The 22,683-nt window shown below is 33.2% G+C and overlaps 1 protein-coding gene across 3 annotated transcripts in view; it reads right to left on the bottom strand.

The window, feature by feature from the left end:
* LOC124537230 (protein prickle-like) overlaps window positions 1-22,683 on the bottom strand; it is a 321,460-nt gene that overhangs the window by 8,983 nt on the left and 289,794 nt on the right. For all 3 annotated transcript variants that reach the window (XM_047114002.1, XM_047114001.1, XM_047114000.1), the window contains one exon: window positions 3,228-3,431. In XM_047114002.1, the coding sequence (XP_046969958.1) occupies window positions 3,228-3,431 (204 nt within the window). The remainder of the gene's footprint in view (window positions 1-3,227; window positions 3,432-22,683) is intronic.

Genomic DNA, 22,683 nt, shown 5'->3' with positions numbered 1-22,683 from the left:
ATTATAATAAAAATACATCGATATAACTTATAATTCAATAGTAATCCATCATATTTACTGGAAGTACATATGATGGATTACTATTGAAGTTACAAAAAATAGTAATTATTTAACGTTAATCCACAGACTGCCAATCAAAATTAATAATGTGCGTGCGTCAAATCTAGGCTTACTTTAATCTAGCCTACCCGTTTTAATAGCGGGGTTAAATCTCGCTCGCAATCAGATTTTTTACTAACGAAATTTCAGTACATTTTAAGAGACTATTCTTTAAAATTTCCCATGAAAATTAGTATATTTTAATTAATTTATTAAACAATAGAAGTGGATTTTTTAAATATACACTTGTTAATCTAGATTTAACAAAAAAATGTAATGAATTCTGTGACGAAGATTGTAGCTAGGGTTTCGGGTGGACTGCATTATTTTATAAATAAATAGAGATTACATCGTGTATATACGCGGTAAGGTGAATCGCCTTTTAAGGTAAATTTCTATTTTAGTATTTAGGTACCCTGTTTAATTGGGTATTAAGCTGTCTATTCCAAATTTCATTAAAACTATCCTGGATTTTCTGGATATCGTAACGGACAATTAAACATACAGTCATCTCCATGTTTCAGATCTTAATGTATCTTTGTATATCTCTGTACGTTTAATGGACTTTTGGCATCGTTTTAAAAGTCACTATGAATGTAAAGCACACATATATTCATTACTGTAAAAGTCCATATGAAAGTAATGATCGCGTGGATCTGGTGGCAATATTATGCGGTTGAATCCCAATTCCTATCTTCTGACCGAATGATTGCCCAATTCTCCTGTCAGCAGTGGTGCCTCCACTGTTAAGGAGGGCAAATTTATTTATGTACACCAAAAATTAGGCTTACTCATCTTTCTAACGGGAATACAATGCTAATATTTTGATTTTTGGCGGTCCAATAAATGGTGACTTATGGAGGAGTCGGCACCCTCACAGGCGGGCGTGCACAAAGCCTTCCGGTCTTGCCATTTCCTATCTGCCTTCGGAAATAGGAAGTTCATAACGGCATTAGACAAAACTGATATTCAGACCTATTTTAAGTGATTTATTGTCATATATATGACATGGGTTTGGTATGAGCTGATATTTTATGAGTGTAAATCTGAATCGATGTTGTTTAAACATAAATTCATACAAAATATATTTATCTATGAATCGGAATCGAATTTACGAAATTAGAAATCATTCTTAAAATTCTTAAAACCTAATTTTAACAACTAATTAACGAATTAGTTTAAGTAGCAAAATATTTATACGAAGTATGTAAGTCTACCGAGAATAATCTACAATAAACTCAGCCTTTTTCACCACGTAACTAACATACAAGTATGAGCAGTACCTAGGAGTAAGTACTAGGGTTGTAAGACCAATTTTCCACAAGTAACATTCATTTCAATATCACTCCAAGACATAATAATTTCGTGATTTTTGTTAAATGACTTCCTCGCACGTAGTTATTTGCATATCGTTAATAATTGTTGAGTTAAAATAATTTTCCTTCCGGGAAATTTATCGCTCATTAAAAGTGTTAAAAACCGTGACATTTGATACAAGACATAACATAATTACGTGCTATCATTTAAACGGCGATTTGCATTCCGTTTTGTGTCTGGAATACAATAAAGGATATCATTGAATAAAAAAAAGCGTTATTTTTTAACATCTTATACAGTTGAATAGCTAATCTCAAAAATTAACTCGAAATGCCTTTTATTGTCCGTCTATTGCAATAGGTCCTAGGATATTTTAAATTTGCCGATTCTTAATTCGAATCATTTGTTAAATACATTTTAATAATTAAAGAAGTTACGGTGTAAAAGTAATTTTAAGAGTCCACCTGAATAAAGTTGATTTATTTAAGGAATTACTTGCCCAAATCAAAAAGGTATAAAGTATTTTTTATTTTAAATATAATAATTACGATATGAAATTTTTAATTACTTTTTACACCTAAGCTTCCGAAAGGCGTGTTTCTGATAAGAATGTGTAAATTTAACAAAATTAAAAAGAAAATTAAACTCACACCGATAAGGTAAAGAAAAAAGTAAAATGTTTGTGTAAAAAAATTTGAAAGTTTCATTAAAAAAAATATACCTAGCAATTTTACAACAGCTACCTCCAAATTAGGTACCATCAATTACGGTGCTGCCAAATTTATGTTTAGAAAGGCTTTTTAAAAGGGGGTTAACCCCTTTCGGCCTAAATCCTTATCGTTTCCGGTGGGGGGCTGTTTCCTCCCCATGGCCACTTACCAAGACCCTTTTGAGACCAATTTGATAAGCCAGTTTGATTTATTGGCTCGCAACTGTTGGGGTTAACGAACTGCTCCATGGTATTTTGTTTAAAAACTTTCACGCAAGAAAAATTACACTAATGCAAATGTAAGCCAAGAAAAGTTAAGCCTATATGTTACTAAGAAGTTTTATTTTTCCTATAACTAAAATCGGATTGTATATAAAGCAAGTTAACTATTATTAAATTCAAAGATGGGCACGTTTAAGATAGAATTATATTATTAAGAAGTCATTAAAAATCACAATGACAAAAATATAAAGCAAATGACAATCGAATAGTTGTTAGTCCAATTCTATTATTGCTGTTTAATATTGGTAAGCGCTGCAGTGAAGCGATTAACGCTTAACAAGATCGAGTGATAGGATAGCGTTCACCACGCACGCGTCCTTCATGTCGAGAATGTTATCAAGGAGCGTATGCATTGTATTGTATTCTAAAGGGTGTAATTGTCGATCGTCCGATATCCGGCAGCGGAACTGCGATATCATCACGGAACCCTCGTTGTGGGGGTCCGTTGGATAGCTCTGTACGATTGGCTAGTTTGTATCGGTATATTGTAACAAATATTCTAGAATTTATTTGTACCTAATTTTTTCATTTAATTTTATAAAAGTAATGTCTGATACTCGATTAGTATTATCTATATGATATCAAGAGGTAGAACCTTGTCAAAGGATATTTGCATTTAATTACAGTCAAATATCTTCTGAACTACTTACACTATAGCCAGTGTACCTAAAAGTACAGGGTTTGACATCCTGTCTCCCGAGTTTGGATGTTTCTTACAGCGCTCAGGTCTAAGGACAGTTATGGCCTTTAACCTCTTACCATCAGTTGGCCATTTGTCCATTTGACATAAAAAGTAAAAGTAAATGTATTTTGAAATTACCTCATCACAGGCAGAACACCGCGGCTTCAAGGTCTCAGCATGATGCCGCCCGCAATAGAGGCGACCGTCTTTCCAGAAGTAGACGAGATCAACCAGAAGCTCTTGGCACGTGCTGCAAGCGAAGCATGCTGGATGCCACCTCGCGGACGGGCCGGCCCTCGCCGCGGACACACACATGTCTCCCGTGGACATGGTTTCTTCACACTGTTGGAGAAAAAAATATAAATTAATAATGTTTTTGAATCTACTAATGTTGTCTACTTCATTAGTCTTATGGCTAAATATAAAGCCGCAGGTCCCGAGGTCCTGAGTGTCAAGCCCTAGGAAGGTAAAGGTGCCTTGGATATCAGGGAACATCAGATATGTATAGTAGAATAGCTGTAAAGTCGATGGTTCTGTCTGACTCACTCCAGTCGCATTGGACTTGCGTTCCATCGAATTATAAGTGTAAGGGAATAGAGAGTTTCCAGCGGTGTTCGCTGCTCAGATTGGCCGGCGTAGCCGAAATCTGTCATGACGACACCATCGTTATGCAAAGCAATGTCGATAATTTGATAGGGTTTTTGTTTCTTTTAGTATAAACTCAATAAAATACCAATTGTAACATATAAACACAATATCGAATAGTACTGCTAACTAACTTCCTAACTCCGCCCTGCTTACCAGAAATCATTAAGTGAAAACCTGACGCGTGATGTGAAGCAACTATACATTGGACAGAAGCTATATAATATATATATATTTTTAATTTTTTAATTCAATTCGATCAAATTATAATACATTGAAATTAAAGTACTATCTTTAATTATCTCGATAAATGTTAATATTAAAATAATATAATACAAAGTGAAGATAAACGCGTATATAATATTTGATGTAAATTATATTTGTAGGTTCGTACAATAGACCGCAGCGAGCACTTATTAGAGCGTTGCACTATCAGGATAAGATCGTAAACAATGACCGGCCTCGCTCCTAATCTGGGACCAGCGGCCACATCGGCGGCGCAACCTTTGCATTGCCGTTTTTTATATAATCTATATCATCTATACATTGTCGCAATCGCAATCAGAATTGGCCAGTTGAACACCTTCGAGACTTTTAGCGCTTTAGCAAAATATTAAAAAGTATACATTAAAAAGAAGGTTTTATTTCATTTCCTTTCTCCAACCAGTAACATTTATATATTTATATATATATATAATAAAACTAATGGCCTCCGCGTCTTCCAGTCTGAAAGCGTTAAGCTCAAAAACTGTCGAACGGTTTTTCTTATGGTATTTCATCAATGAATCGAGTGATTCATGAGGAAAGTTTAGGTATGTAGTAGTATATTTGTGTTATATATCAATGATATGAACAGCAAAAGTGTGTGTAATATTTCAGGTTTTATATTCAGTAGCAGTAATTAGCTACAACACAAACAAGGAAATTTAGCCAATGCTTGAAAAACATTTGATAAAATCGGCTATTTAGGTAATTGTCCCCCGAGGTATATTCGCCGTTATTCCTCGAATTGTTTCAGTTTATTTTTATTATAATTAAATTGTATTCTGTTAGAATTGACGTTGCATCGCTGACGCAACGCCATACAATACAGTAAATAAATGTTATGATGACGTCCTTTAGAGCGCTATCGGCCACAGCGAGCACTCTCTACACAAACAATACTTAATAATAATATATGTATATAGTAGTCTCTGTTACAGGTGCACTCTTATCTAGTGGTTCTACGACAATAATAACAATATTGCTCTTTAATGCTAGGTTATAACACAAAAAGCTCATCTTTAACTGGTTATATGCCCCAAAAAAGTAAAAAATCGTATAATTCGATTATTTGGTTAATATGTTTTGTAATGTGCAAGGCTCAGTGACTTATTTATATTTGATTCTTCTATTCACTACTTTTCATGTATTGAAAGGAAAATAGTCGTCACACGGCTTGCAATGGTGAAATTGTATGGGATGATACAAGAGCATTGCTTGTGATCATTTAGAAATACCAAACGTCTCGTACTAGTTCTTGCTTCTGATATAATTGAAACGCAAAACTAGTTCTATATTGAATTCTCGCATTATTTACCAGTCGATGTACCGCGACAATGTCGTCTTGAACGTTGGACGCGAAGATACTGTTATACACAGGAACACTTTGTTAGCCCTTTTTTAACATCTAATATAATTAAATTGACTAATTAAATGCCCTTTCTGTAAGAAGTTACAAAGGCGGAAAGTGAGTACTCCTTCATTCCGTGTACATGAAGTCTCAGATTATATATTTATATTAGAATATAAGCAAATGGACAAATGATAAGGCTGAGGACAAGTGGTCTCCGCCCATAAACAGTAGACGTGTTAGACGTATAAATCATTCGCGGTATCATCACTGCCCCGCCAATAATGCAATATATTATGGTATGTCACTTGTTCCTGTATTTGAGTTACCCTTCAAACAGGAAGACAGTGCAATGATTACAAGCGGTTTCGTTACAGTTTTTTGTTACAGGCAAAGAATACTGACGGTAATTTTAAGATACATCGGTAAATTTGCAGCAGAATCGGTAAAATTCTTTCAAAGCAATGACAGCAAAAAGTTCCGATAAATATTATCGACAAATACGTTAGATAAGCCGTACTGAGAATTAGGGACCTATTTGTCGAGCCACCTCTTGTCGACGAGCACGTAGCGGATCGGTTTTTTTATAATTACGATTTGCGAGGCCGACACGTCGCTTCGGGGAAGAGGTATTGTGTGCTATTCCGCGTTCGTGATGTGGGCTGCGACTCGAGCCATGGCTATTAGTTTCAGTTTAAACGTTCCATCGACACCATGATATTTTGTTTCTAGATTCGCTATGATACAAAATCGACGAAATTGTTGGCTTTTCCTTAAATGCGATGACAATTTATTTCATAATATAAAAACTGCTCTTTAAGAAGTCTAATTATAGCAGGCGTCTGTAAGGACTATGACTTAAGACGTTCAATTAGTCCAAGGAAATAAGGCCTCCTCTAACTTACTAGAATCACATATTATAGATATGACATCAAGCGTATATAGTCCGCCATTTCCCAAGTGCTCTTATGCGGGCTGGTATGAATGTGTAGGTTTCCTACTATATTAATGCGCTTTTTTATTTGTATATCAATGATGTTGGATTAATTACTTCAGAACATTGTGCGATCTTGGAATGAATCAGTAGATTTTCAGTATCAAATTGTTCTTTCGATTTTGAAAAGCAATTTGAAGCAGAATCAGAATTATATTGAAAACATTTCGAATTGAAACATAGAGAGGTCAAGGGCTTCGTGTCCATGAGAAAAAACAGCAGGCTCGTGAATATTAGATTAATTCTCTGAACTCGTTTGTAATCAGTTAATTATGAAATAATGGAAATTGCTTTATCGACCAAACTGTTACATAGTTAAGTTTTGATTGGCCACAACATCGAGGTACGAAGGCACGATTAATTATAAATAATTCTTATAAAACTGTATTCGTATTGTATTTTAGTTCGTTCAATGTTTTGACTTTTGACGGATTTACTTAATAATATAAATTTCATACTGGTAGTTGTACAATTGTAAATTAAATATTGAATTTCCTTGTAAAACGGCCCGATTAAAGTTTACTTCGCTACCTATGATTTTGGTTAAATGTCCAAAAGCCTGACTAATTACTATTTCAAAGTTATTAATGAACATTTATTAACGACTATGTTTTCGCCAACAGTATCGATGAATATGGATTAAAATGACATATTCGATTAAACGAATGTTAATGTGAGTCACGTAACTTGTGAATGCGTAATAAATCATACGAACAAACACGAAGACGGAATGTGATCGTGAAATGTCAGAACGCAACGCTGACTGTAATAATTATGACATAAATATACTTGGTGATAGTACTTGTGCTAGTCCTACTGGGGAGGCACCATCCACTACAGATATTTCACCAATTATATCAGTAGTGTTGCTGTGTTCCAGTGAAGGATAAATGAGCCAGTGTACAGGCACAAGAGAAGATCTTAGTTCCAAGGTTGGTGGCACATTGGCGATGTGAGGATTGGTTAATATTTCATACAGTGCCATTGTCTATGGGTGATGGTAACCATTTGGCATAAGGTGGTGTTTGCTCGTTGTATACACGTATCAATATAGCCTATCAGCATTTCATGAGTAAGTTATAAATACAATTTTTACAAACTGATCTGATCTAATAACGCTCGTTCGATTGCTAGTGGGAGAATGCTTTTTAAGTCAAGAATGTGTAGGTAATTGTAATGTTCTATTATTATATCAAGTTTTGAGGTTTGTGTTTGCTAGATTTGACCCGAACATATAATATAATGAGTTAAATAAAGCTTGTAGTGGTATTACACGTATTTCATATACAGAGTTACGATAGCCTTACTCAATACAAATCTATATAGATGATAAAATTATGAACTAACTTTATTAAGGGAGATTGTTTGGCTAAATTTGTACATAAAATGACAGAAAAGAGTAAATAGTGAGTTTCTTGCTAATTATTTTCGGTAAAATCTAAAATCCGAAGCGTCGGTAGCTGTATATGTCTAAAGTGTTTTTGATTTGAACACTTCCTAAGTCATGCTTAACCCATCCCTAATAAGGCATAAATCTCGAAGCGATTCCGGGAAATAGAGTCGTCAAACCATCATGATATCCGATAGGAAACCGTGAATCTTATTAATATTGCTAAACGCTGTGTTTGCGATTCCCAGCACGGTTACTATGGATTTATTCAAGCCAGTACTTCCACATCGCTCGTCTGGCCGCGCAGACTCAGGTGACTCACAGTTCCTACCTCCGTGGAGCAAGGCACAGCCGCCAGCGACGTATTTTCGTTTTACTAAAACGTCCACTTGATTAATTTATACATATGTAGATATTGGACTAAATAACATACATTACTCTGATCCCAATGTAAGTAGCTAAAGCAGTGTTATGGAAAATTAGAACCACAAACACCCAAGACAACATAGAAAACTAATGAAAATTTTCTACATCGATTCGGCCGGGAATCGCACCCGTGACTTCGGAGTGGCGTACCCATGAAAACCAAGGAGGTCGTCGTTATCAAATTTATATTAAAGGTCGCATTTAACTGGTAAGTTATTCAGTCATAGGTAAGGCAATGGAATAAATAAAAAAAAAACTACAATTATTTTAGTAAATTAAATGCTTAGCTTAGAACATAATTAAGGTAAGTCGCACTGGAAGCTCATTATTTAATCTGTACTCATACCAACTATTGATTTTTATTTTTATTAGTAATGATAGTTTCAATTATATAAAAGAAATGGAAATGAACTTAAAGGCTGTTTCAAATATAATATGTAAATAATATTTTTTTTGGGTTTACATTTCTTGTTTGTTATAAAGTATTGATTATAAAATTTTTGGTTAATAAAAAATAGCAAGAAAGAATTATTCTTTTTCTTCGTATTCCAAAATAGTCAAGAGTAAGATTAAGATTATTATATTATTAAAAGGCTGAATGAGGCTGGAAGGGATGGTGAACAAACAAATTACTCACTATCAAAAGATTAGTATAATCTTAAAACCCAATACACAATGTAAATGATACCTAGTTTATTATTTATATTTTTATTGTGTTCGTTTACCTCTGCGCCGTAATACTCCAGCGTTTGTGTTTAACACCAGACGACTCGCGAGTTCGTACGTCATTGTTGAAGGTAGACCCATAGATTTTAATCAGACATCTCAGCTTTATTCCTTAGCGTTGCTTTTCAATTTATCGTCATTATATTTTTATTCTCTCGAGTCTTTATTTGAGTTCAGTATACAACTTGAAGTATATTTATAGTATATGCATCTCTTGTAATAATATACGTTTTTTATTTACAACCAGTATACTTAGGTATATCTTTTATAGACTAGGTACAGCAATTGCTCTGCCTGATGGTAAGTCATATTTATACCATTCGTTATAACTATAACCGTTATGCCGCAACCCTTAGGAAGTAAAATTTTATGTCCCATATGCCTGTAGTTACACTGGCTCACTTTCTAAACGGCATGTAACAATTTCATGTATTGCTGTTTAGCGGTATGTCTCTGAAGTGGTAGCTACCACAAAGTTAAATATTATTATAAACATAACTGATGGTCACTTCCCTTTTGGTTAAGATTGTTGTGTTCTAGCCACAGGCCAACATATAGTATATACACAGTTAAATACGATTATATATAATATATCTATGACGATATAAGTAAAATTCTTTTGAGGACAATTATTATCCTGATTCTTGGTATATAATTTTATTTATCCCTATAACACTAATTTCTACTGCTGCTGCTCTCTGCCTTATATTTTTTATAAATTGTTTTTTTTTTCTTATAAAATTTTGAGAAATATCGAATGGACTTTAAGCCGTGCAATGAATAAATAATAAATGCGTGAGTAAGAAGATTTTCGAGAAACTTTCGTCACTCGCTAGACGCAGAGTTCGGTTCGCCACAAATGGGACTCACTGAATTCGTGTACTTATCAATTTTAGTCATCCCGAGCCGCACCGGCCAGGAGCTGACTAACACAGGTTGTTTGACTTTCACTAGCATTGTGGAGTACGTGACGACCGCGCCGGGATCAGCTGAGCGGAAACGGACGTGACGTCACGGGGGATGTTATCGTAGGTTGCTGGACTATTTCGATTCATACGACGCTGGTGTTTTAATCATCGAAGTAGGTTTAATGAGAGGCTTTTTTATTATTGTCCGGTCGTTACTGCGTTTACAAAGGATGTGTGACGAGACCGAGCGAATAGAGGTTATGTTCATATACATATATATATATCTGCAATACAAAAAAACCCGCTGAATTTCTTTCGTCGATTCTTCTCAGGTCAGGGTATTTTCTTTTCCGAACCGATGGTACTGTTTCAATTGACTATCAATAAGAAAGTGTAATAATACTTCTATATTGAATAAAGAAATTTGAATTTAAGTTTATTGTTGTTTGATGTGTATTGCCTAAGTATGTTTTAAAATCAATAGATTCTGGTTCGGAATTTACAATCAATTGCCAAAAAAGAGGATCAATAATCGTATTGCTGACAAGAGTCGTCTGCCTAGGTACATATAGTTAGATGCGACTGTGGTCCTCTGTATAGTCAATTCCGGAGGTTAAAAATAAAGATAACTTAGATTTAGGTATTTCATGCAATTTTTAACAGTTCCTGTAATATGTCTATTTTAAAACATCACTAATCTACTTCTCTCATGCCCAGTTTCCGATGATATCGCATCGATTCGATGTCAAATGTTTTTTTTTAAATATACTTTGAGTATGAACATATTTATCATTTGTTTCAAAGGTGTTTTGTTTTACACCTTTGAAACAAATATAATAATGTTCATACTACAATAATAGTGTTCATACATAATATAATAGTGTTGACACTATTATATTATTTTACAACTTATTGAAAATAAGTTTTATACGCAGATATACTGTGTTCCGTAAATTTAATTTGACTTGCTTTTATTTTGTGTCCAGAAGTTTAGAAAAAAATATACTTTTTTGGTTCTTTTCGCTTCATATAATCTTGCCAATTCGAGGAGACGATGACTCTACAAAATAAATGATAAAGTTTTTGTCCGATCTTCTCTGGCAATTTGTTAGTTAAAACAAACACAACTGTATCATTATTTAAAACGTTTAACGGTATTTAAAATGAAATAACAATTATAGACCACACTTGAGACATGAGAAATCACCTATAGAGTCGACGGTAAAAAAGCCATCACGAGAAATTGGATTGCCGGCGTTAATCTGTCGAAAACTGCGGCAAGTCAAACGCTGATAGCTCCGGGCCCGCCCTCGGAACGACTGCAACTGTAAAAGGGCCGCCGTAACTACCGCTGACGTTAAATTAGTAGACATTGCAAATTGTGCCTTAAATTATCAAAGATTTGGTTATGATTTTTATAAAGGAGGCAACAAAAACATTCGGCGTGACGACGGCGGCGATCAACAAACAGATCGGTGTTGTAATGACAGGGAACGATTTATATGATTCGTTGTTAATTTTAGCGCAAATATTGAAGTTCCTTAATAGTAGGACCACCTACGTGGTGCTGGTAGGAATTAGAATTTAATTGATGTGTCTCGAGGAAATCTATTTAGCAACAATTTAAACGGAGTTCATTTTTTTGTTTGGCGTGATTTTTACGCTATTGAGTTACAGATATCAGCGGATGCATTTACTTTTAAATACAATTTTCAATTTCCTTTTTAAAAATTTTAAAACGTCGTAACGACATCTACATGTATCTAAATTTATAAGATTTATTTTACACATCAGATCTATTAATATGAAAATAAATAATAAAAACGCTAAAAACCATTCATCGCGCGTCCGTATGCAGGTATCTTAGCACTGGGCGAGCTGGTAAGGTCGCATTGTATCTGTTAAATGAAATATTCGTATGGCATTACATTTCACTGGTTGTTCGGAAGAGACTGTAAAAATTAATAGCAAATATAAATTTTAATTACAAATGCAAATTATTCTTTAAATTACATAATTCTTTATTTACTGATATCAGGTATGATCTTACGAATTGTAATTTCTTTCTTTCTATATTTAAATATTCTATAAGAGCTCGAAGGCTTACTTACAACGTAAACGTTCCCACACCAGTACAAAATGTACCTCACGCTGTCGCCACTACTTGTATTATTTTTTACATCATACTAAGATACCTGCTGCGCTCCGGAATTTGAACCATCGAGATATCCAATAAAGATGGATCGGTTTCTCCTCCATTGCTGCTACGATACTATACACGGTCACCAGTCGTCGCACAAAAGAGGTAATGGATGTGCTACGATTGTTGGAATGCCGTCACAGTGACGATCAGGTGAGATGAGGCGGATCGGAGCGTGATCACGTATCTCTTATTTTAGGGAAGCGTTAGCGAAACGACAATTGAAGATTGATAAACGATTGACAAATATGGGAATAACGCTCGCCAGACCTCCATTATATTCGAAGGTTGACTCTGAATTGTGTTTCTGAATATCATTGTAAAACCCAATAAGGGAAGTGCTATTTGTTTAACGGAATTTCTGTTTGAAGATAAATTTTTGTCCGTTTATTTATATAAAATTTTATAATCCTTTTGACGTTCGAAATACACTTCATTCAAGTATAATCGTACATTAAAATAATCGTTTTCGAAATGTAAATTTATAGAGAAGAGCTGATAAGAAACTCTGAAGTTACCCTAGTTTTCATAAAAATCAACGAATTGTAGTGTCAAGATATTTACCATCTCTAAATAAATATATATTGTCAATAATTTTATTTATATATAAATATAAGATAATTAAAAATCGACTAAGATAAATATCGACAATTTCATCCTACAAGTTTATCTTAATTTCTTAAACACATTGTATAATTTTCTTTTTTTTTAGAATTGATATGTATCTGACAATAGGTACAATTAATTAGTATAAACTACATATTCTAACATGCGATGAGTTAATTATTTCACGTAAGGCGAACAAGAACCTCTTTATAAAATGTAACAGAATAAGTATATAGTAGTAATATAATACGTAGTCTTATTTCTGAACGTATTTGAACGTTTCCGAACATTTTGTTATAATATATAACACTGTCATCAACATTTAACTGACTAATTAAGTATGTTTGGACGTTTTAATTAGATGAATAATTTAATATTTCCTTTGATGATTATAATTATATATTCTATATTTTTTGTCGTTCGTAGTTATAAATTTAATATTTTAATTGTTATAAGTTTATCAACATTTATTTTATCTTGATTTTTCCTCGAAATTGATCGAGTATACTCAGTAAATGAGCCCTTTACTGAGATATGTATCTATTATATGTTAATTATGTAATTTCACTATAATATATGTGTATAATTGACCCACAGTGTTGAGCTATATTTCCTTTCGTTACTATGCTTACAAATTTCGTTTTAATATAAATTCATATTAAACGCATAAAATATAAAGAAAACCTTTTTTGTATATAAATAGGCTGCATTTAGAAAGAGTATTGCAACATACATATAAACGTAATAACTCTCATCGGATTAATTATAATAGTTTTAACTTTAGCACAGATTGTTAAATCAAAAATATTTTATCTGAGAAAACTAAATTTCTAAATAGTAATTATTTATACCATCGTTTCAGAAAGCAATGCTTAACTTATATTATACCAGTTGTCGCCAGCGCCTTCGGTCGCATTTTAGGTTTTTGGTTGTCATGTGTTAGACAAAAAAGTAACCAATGTCATCAAATACAGTTTAGCCATTTGGGTGTAATAGAGCAGACAGACCAACAGAGTTACTTGTACATTTATAATATTAGTATAGATCTTAATCTTAGTAGACGCAGCATCAGATACAGGGAGAATTTAAATATATTTTGTGAGCAGTTTTATTAGGACATGATATATATCGACTCTGAACGCTTTGGATTATAGACGCTAAAGTTATAAGCTAGATACAATGCTCACATCAACGGTAAATTTTTCACAATTAGATTTCCCAAACGGAATTTCTCATATTTTTATACAATGAATATATTATTAAAAATTTTAGATTCGTGTGAGATTTAATCAGTTGTGCTTGAAATTAATCGTTATAAATTTGCTTATTTTTTATTTATTATTGTCGACTTGGAAATATAAAGGAGATTATTCGAAAAGATATGAATTATATTCAAAGTGTAATGGTCTGAAAACTTGACAATGGATATCCACATTATTTGGAATAAATAAATTAACAAAAATGTCACAAGACTGGGTTTCTTTCTGAGAGTCAATATGAAGACTGAATAATTTGCACTTTTATCATACATGTACATAATTTGATTGTTTTTATATATTTAATGAACAAATATTGATATATGACGCCCCATATTGTCAGTTTTAATTTATTCAAATTAAAGGAGTTACTTCACTCCTTTCTATTCAAAGTATGTAAAGTTTCTCCGTTGTATTTTGTGATAGTATTTATTTCAACTTATGTGTTGAAATAAAAGCAGTTCTACTTTTGATTTTATTTTGTTCTTTTCACCAGAACAACTGACAAAAGTAGCCGCAGTGAACTATATGACCATCTAAAATTTAAATGTATGTGTATTCTGTATGTACGATACCTACGCGTAGGCTGTGGCAAGTAACCTATACTCTCTCTTGTTTGGAATACTTGCGTGATAAAGTTACTCTTGGGATTATTTGATCGATACACTAATTATGTTTGTCGCCCTTGATTCGTCTGCTCTCGATACGAAATGTTTACTTTCTGATGTCAATGATCGAGTATTTTTGTCTCAGCAAACATTCGGATTGGAGTCGTCCCGCCAAACACGGGAAGTTTTAGCGGGACGAGACATTGTCATTATTTTTATTTCAATCGACTTTATATCAGAGTGAATCAGGCTTATTTATCTTTATTTTGTATAAGAAATAAATATGTACCGTACACTGTATGTATTGTAAACTGTATTTATATTTTGTTAATAAAGCTGTGAATTGAAAGATTTAAATCAAATGATAATACAATGTACACTTAATAAATGAAGCAATTGATGATACATTTCAGTCTGAGTAAACCAACAATGAAAACATCTGATTTTCCATGCGAAAAGAAATGAAAAGAAAGAAATGAATATTTTTATGAAAATTTCTTATTATTTATGTTGATTGCGTTTACAATTTTACATAAATCTATAGCAACTCGTAAACTATACGATGCCAGTGGAAATAAAAGGGAGAGTCTAAAAAATCAAAGCCGGGGGTCGCGTGTGAACCGAGCGCCATGAAATCGTGGCTCAACACTTTAAAAAAAACATTTGACCACTCGCCGGCCTGTTTATATCTCACGACACGTAAACGACATGTCGTTGTTGTTAAATACGAAACATTTATTAAATATTTACAGTCCAAACATATTGTTCAGATTAACTTTTATTTAAAAGATTCTTGTTTTCGTTCGATCGTATAAGGTTTGTAAAATAACTTGATCATTTTTAAGTATTTATTACTTTGGTAAAATACCAGTAATTTGCGTGACTCTGATGTCATTGTAAGACCAGCGTTGTATCAAGTGTTTCTATAATTTGAAGCATTTATAAAATAGGATGGCTTTTAAAGACACTATACGATATCGACATGTTATATTAAAATTGTAACTAAAATATTATGAAAATATATTTATATCACCAAGATGATACATAAGGTTATATTTATTTTTTAAAGGATGAAAAGAACAAATGACTTAGAATAAGTACGAATTAAGTATATGTTATAAAGTTTCTTCCCTTCTGTTTACCAATTTCGTTTTATATACAAACAGGTTTCAACAGAAATAACAATTTTATATAGAGACAAATATTCGACGTCACTTTTTTCGTCACAGCTTTAACAAAAAAGAGTTACAGTCTACGCCTCTAAATGGATTGCCTTCGCGTCGGATCAGACAACTCTATACAGTATACTCTGTATCTTATATTTTTTTATCTCTTTCTTTTTTCAAACAATGGTCGGTAAACGATAATTAAAAGTGTAGACTCTATCGCCTTTCGATCTGTCTTTTTATATCAAACCCCTATTCGGTATTGTAGCTTCTATTCCCATAACCATTGGTTACAAAATCCGATGCGATAACAGGATAGCCCTTTTTTGTGATCTAATCCAATTGGATCCTGCCGAGCTCACTAATTGATTGGTTTTCTGTTGATTTATTTTCATCATTACGTAAACAAAACATCGATTTTAAATATTATAGTCGATATTCAGGCGAGATATGAATATAGAGTTTTATTATGATAATCGCGGTTCATTCGAATCGTCCGTTTTCGTGATTGCTAAAAGATAATCTTTAACGTAACAACACAAGGTCGTAACTTCAGGGCCTCGATTAAAATTCTTTGAAGTTTTTGCAAACCATCGGATTCGGGTTTAAATAATAATCTCTCGGTAAGGAACCGGTATCGTAGCTGCAGTTTATACAGCTTGAACGAGTTTCAAACAAATCTTAGAACTGTTCAAGAATAGAACGAAAGATTTACAAAAATACCGAACGGTTTCGCAGGAGAATTCTTTAAATTTCGAAGCAATAAATTCGTTGCAAATCATTCTTATCTTAAAGAGTTAGACCTGTCTTAACAGGCTGTGGGCGTGGCCAAACATCAGAATATATATTAAAAACACCCTTTTCATTAAGCGCCGGCTAAAACGTACTCCGTGTCACGGAATTTTTATTTGTTGGAAGATTTATATCCTGGCGAGAATGTTCGGCATTTGTATCGACCTTGATTTTTTACAAAAAGTTAATTGATTTCGTATATGTAACAGAAGATTATTATCTGACCTTGACTTAAAAAGGGATTTTTAAAATTTATTGGTATCGATTCGAAAGGGATAAATGGTGGGATGATGATTTGGGCAACAAACAGGGAGACAAGATAAGCCGCCAAAAAGCTGTCTTCCATCAGATCTAAGTTAATCATTCTCTCCGTAACGAGGTTTTATTTCGACGAAATTCGACAAAATAGACCGTTGTCAGGTGGCTTCGTATTCTCTGGTGTTGACGTGGTCATATGTTCCTTGTATTGGATCAGCGATCTTTCAAAAAAAACTAACGATCTCTGAATCAAATATGTTTCGTAAATTCGAAGGTTTTACGAAAAATCGTAATGTAACTATTGAGACTAGACAAATTTGTTTTAATTTATTTATTTTAATGTTAAGCATTGATAAGTGAAAGACGAAGGCGCGTCGCACTGAAACATATATTTCCAAATACCGTCCGAGGCCGTGGGAGCTTCAGCAACTCCGTTAGCCTTATCGAAGCTGATAACTTTGTTTGCGATATGTCTTATGGTTTTCCTTTTGTTTCTACAATTATCGTCGTGTCAGCACATAACAATGCCATCGTGTTGACGCACGAGGTTTCGTTTTCCATTTATTCGTATAAAAACATGAAAATTACGATGTTTTTACCATTTTTGTTTGTTACGTCATTGTTCTCCGTACATATGAAGTGGAAATTTGAAGTTTCATTGTAAGTCGGCCTGGTGATAAACTCAAAATGACGTATATATTATGTACTTCTTTTATATTATAAATTTATTCCCTTTTGTTTTGGTCGTATTTCGCTTGCACCTTACCTAGCTTGATTAATAAATCAGCTATTTTTGAAACATGGAATAAAAGTGATAGTACAATTAATAAAGTAATAATTCAAATGATACCACATATTTCCATTCAATTGGCCAAAAAACTTACAATGGATCTAGTCATTCATGCCCAACAATGGGTAACCATAGTAAGAGAGCCAGTTCGGAGCGTCTGAGCGCCCGCGCCGCCGACGCACTGTAATCTCCTAAACTTCGCATTCCTCACATAAACCGTGGTGTGAAAAAATATTTTTAACACCGTTTATTGTGTACGGGTTCCGTAGGTTTTTTGGCATTTAACATACTCGGTTACTGTTAACAGGAGTTTTGTTGGTCTTTGACAAAACATATACATAGGTACATGAGAACATTTTATATTGAATATGGAAAATATGTCTCACATTAACCCAGGAACTTCAAGTGACAATTAGATTACAATACTGAATAAAGAATGAATGTGAATTCATTAACTGTATAGTCCAAATTAAATTCAAATAAAAAAAAAGAATCCACAGAAATTCTAATAGTAACTGAATAGACGATAGTTTGTAAATCTACCCCAAAACCTTAAAACGTTATAAACTTTTGGGGTCCAATAGAAGCGTCAATGTTTACCTACACCGAGATCTCTGAACCCTAAAACTGGCCGAGATACAATAATGCTTACCTATGAATAATAAGATCAAATAAAAAATCCTTCGAATTCGAAGCACAATCGTGTAAGCATGTAGACAAACCATTATGTTTATACAATGCAATAGTTTCGTCTACTTTCGTCCTGTTCTGACGTCGCGCCTTCACAAAGACATTTTTTATTTTCGTTTCATTCAACCGAATTACCATTTAATTTATAATGTTCTCGAGGGTCTGGCGAGTTGACTGGATGTAAGGGTCCTTTAGGATGCCTTCTTTGATATTACTGTAAAATTATTTGGTGATTTCTTTAAATCGAAAACTTTAACATAACATTACGGTAGAAGTATTTGAAAGCTATATAGTTATTTGTATGGAGATTTGTAGACGGAGTGAATACTAATAATCAAATTACTATAATTGAGCTACGCACTAATACAACGATACGGCGTACTCATACTCCAGAATTATTATTTAAAATTGAATACATCGGTGATTAGCAATCAACAGAAGCGGGAGACTGCCATAGCAACGCCTCAGCGTGCTCCGACCTTCACCTTGGCATAACGGCTTCGTCTGCTAAGGAACAAATTATTAGGCGACTTCTGAGACGCCATAGATTACGTGTGACCTAGCGTTACAAACATTTCCATGGAATCTTTTGCACCGTCATACATTTTCTGTATCTATAACAAATAGTCAATGTATACAGAACGAGTTGAATATATACCTCGAAATAAGTAGCACGGTAAGTAGTGTAAACGGCTCGGGGGTACTACAGGGTAAGTTTCTGGGGCATCTACTTTATAAGGTGACCCTTTGAAGGGCGGCTTTTATTCTCTCGGGCGTTGTTTACACGACTTCTTGTTCATCGAGAGGGGTAATCGAATCACTATTCAAATTCTACGGAGGGGAAATCGTTCGGAAAGCTATAAGGGTTTTTTATATATAAGTACATGTAATTATGGTGTTACCTTGGCTTGATTTATTAATGTATAATAGGAGATTATTGAATTAGATACCTAATTTGCAATTCAAATGGCGGCAAGCGGTATCTATTATGTTTTATGCTATCGGAGGATTAAAAAATATAATCTTAAGTGATTAGATCAGCTGGACTTCGGATTATTTTTTTGTTGTTAAATGTTACGTGGACACGCGGCCTCAATCTAAAGATGGATGATTGACGATAAAAAATGCAGCAACAGATGACGATACATGCACTTGAAATGTCATCGCGGAGACACCGAGGGATATCAGGGGGACAATGAACATAACGTAAGGGTGGTTTTTCGATGAATATTCTATGTGTGCATTAGCATAATCGTATGACAACCTGTGAACGAGGCGCGGGCGTGTGCCTAGCTGAGGAACTAATAAAAATGCAACGTATTTAAAAATTAAATAAAAAAGCATCATAAAAACGCTTGTTGTGACGATGTATTATTGAAATAGATTGTATAATGTCAATGGGTCTATAATTTTATGCCGAACGTTTAGAGTTTGGACATTTTTTGTAACATATGAGCCACGCTCGTGTCAGACTGCAATATTATGTGTGATCTTTAATTGGAGTTTAAGAGATGAGATAACTTTACTTAACTGTATTATCTGACATTTCGGTAAGTTTCAATACATGGGTTAATAAAAAAACCCAATAATGAGAATTTACCACTGTCTCGTTCAGGCTGATATTTGGACTACCAGACAATAAGTGGTCACTACCACGTATAGACATTGGCACTGTAGGAACTATCCTACTACCCGCTACGTAGTCGTATTTCTTCCAAATTTAAGAACAAATATGTTATGGCTGTAGTTACACTTGCTCACCTAAAACCGCAACACTACATTACTAAATTTGTTGTTATTATAAACTTCTATCCAGTATTTTAAGTAACAACAAAACAAATAATATAAACAAATAATCAAATATATTTAGTTAAACCTACGTCAACATAGTTTAATATATTTGTTTCGTATATTTTTATATTCCAATTGGGTCTTAAGGTATTCGAAATAATCGTATTTTAATTTAATGTTATAATTAAGGCAGTTTGCTTCTGCACTGTTTGGGTCGATAAGGCATAAGTTATATTCGAGTTTTATCATATTATTTTTATTTTATTGCCCGAGTTTTAGGTGGTCTGGGTTATCAAAGATTAGGGTTCCGTGATTGTTAAATTATTTCTCTGATTGTGCATTCAATAAACATGTTTTTTTTAGTGCTATTTTTTTCAAATGATATATATTTAGGTAACATGTTTACGTATTACATTATTAAAATACTAAACTACTACATTTCTGTCGGATTTAATGTTGAATCAATCTTGTTAAATGAGACTTTAAAAAAAATTGTAAGAGCTAATAAATAATGTTAGATAGGATTGGGATTTTGTGATATATTCCTTATGAAAAATGAATAACCTACGGAACATATTTTGAAGTATCTCATTTAGAATTTCATTTATCTTTTAACAAGGCTCGATGAGGCCACACACACCTCTGCAAATTCTCAGAGGTCCTTAACTCCATAACATTGTTTCGTTAGGGCGCATTAGGCTGCAACGTCTTTATTTACATTTTTGTTATAACTTAAAAATGAAAATTTATCGGTTAAGAGCATTCTATGGCCATCCTCACTCGGGGACCCTCTCGAGGGCATCATGTGATTTTTTAATAAATTTTCCATCAAAGAGGTTTTTTAAATCGTTTAACAGTATTTGAGCGTCAAAATGTCATTTTCGGACAAAGCCGACGTTTAAATTATTGTTGAGTGTCTCTTAATAAATTTTCGTGAATAAATAAGTATAGTTTAGTGTGAAGTTTATAAATTAAATAAAACAAACGGTTCAGAATATAATTTTCTATCTTGAAGAAGTGATTCTTTGCACAAAAAAAGTTCATTTAAGTAAAGTTTTACAAAGTGAAAATTCATTACTAACAAAAAGTCAGTGATATTGACAGAAACTATCGATATTATTTTAAATAAGTATAACTACTTAAAGAACTATCTTTGCATAAAAACAATAATTATTGGTATATGAATAGTAATATTAGTAACGCCATACGTCGACTGATTTTGTGAGAAGCGGAAAATATATATATTTTTTATAAATAAAACGTACAGATGCAGAATTGAAATAAATATATTGGTGATAGAAGAAACAATGAATTATGATTATAAAAACGAGTTGAAAGGAAATTTAAACAAAGATATTAAAACTTTACCAAATGACATCGAAATGAGACTGACGTCGAAGGAAGCAGTGTATAAAGATAAGACAACGTACTGTCGTCCAGTACTTAGTTACTACAATGAACAATTTTTATACAAAACAATGGAAAGGAATGCTAAACTAAAACGATTAGTTAAAAATCTTGCAATCGCCAGACAAAGAGAAAAGGAAACGGTGGGCTGGAATAATTTTATAAACGAATTAAAAAACAAACATGCTTCAAAATACGACGAAACAAAACTCAAAATCGTAGTTAAAGATTCCGAGGAGTATATCACTCCTGAAATTTTAAATGATTATTATAAAACTAAGTTTTCTTGTGTCCAGTCTAGGCCGTGTAAGCATTTGTTACATGAATTTTACGGAACATACGATGAATCGGAAACTAATTGTGCATGTTACCGACAATTAAACGAAAGGGTAGGACAATCGCATGCTTGTAAGTACCTCCCACGTGAAAGAGATTCATATTGCTATCCTACCTCTTCTCAAGGGAGACTGATGCTTTTGGATAGAGAAAGACGAATCAAGAGATCAATACATAATTGGCCTAGTCATTTAAGCGATAAATATTTACCTCAAAGAAGTATAGTAGTTAATAGACGACTCGATAAAGCTGTCGACACTGCAATATATCAAGATATTCCTCATTATAACAGAGTACTTTGTCACAGTCGAGCCACTAGTGTTGATAAAATGATCTCATCTCAAGCAGACCTAAAGTTTCATCCTGATTTCGTTAAAAGGAATTACAGCGACAACGCTACCTGTAAAACAGAGCCTAAGCCGAGTTTCCTAAAAGATAATATTGACACCAATGTAAATGATGAAAAAGTACAAGGAAACTCTAATATTTTGAATAAATTATCATTAATAAACATAGATAATAAACTTGAAAAGCTTATCAAGTCAATAAATAAGTTTATTGATGAAATTAATAAGAATAAGCAAAAGAGAAAAAGAAATGATGATAGCAAAATTATAGAATGCAAATATGGGCAAATTACAAATGATGAAAGTGAAATAAATTTAATTAAAAAAGATTCATTTCGCAAAAACGTGTTAAAAGACACTAGAAAATGTAGTATATGTAAAAATGTTGATATTTCTGAACAACAATTAAATTGGTCAGGCAATAGACACAGACAACCGTACAAAGTAGATGAAATCATTCCAGAATTGACAGAAACATCTAAAAATATAATAAACACTAAAAGTATACAATTTGGTAGCAAATGGAAAAGTAAATCATCCTCTGTACAATATAATTTTGAAATTCCAACTAGAGACTGTTCAACCGAAGTTACTAAGTCACTTTCAATGCATAAAACATGTTCTGAAAATGAAGACGCTCTTATAG

The sequence above is a fragment of the Vanessa cardui genome, chromosome 18 (assembly GCF_905220365.1).
Source record: "Vanessa cardui chromosome 18, ilVanCard2.1, whole genome shotgun sequence".
Taxonomy (NCBI): Eukaryota; Metazoa; Arthropoda; class Insecta; order Lepidoptera; family Nymphalidae; genus Vanessa; species Vanessa cardui.
Note: the sequence above shows the minus strand (reverse complement) of the source record. Positions and strands in the feature narration are given on the sequence as shown.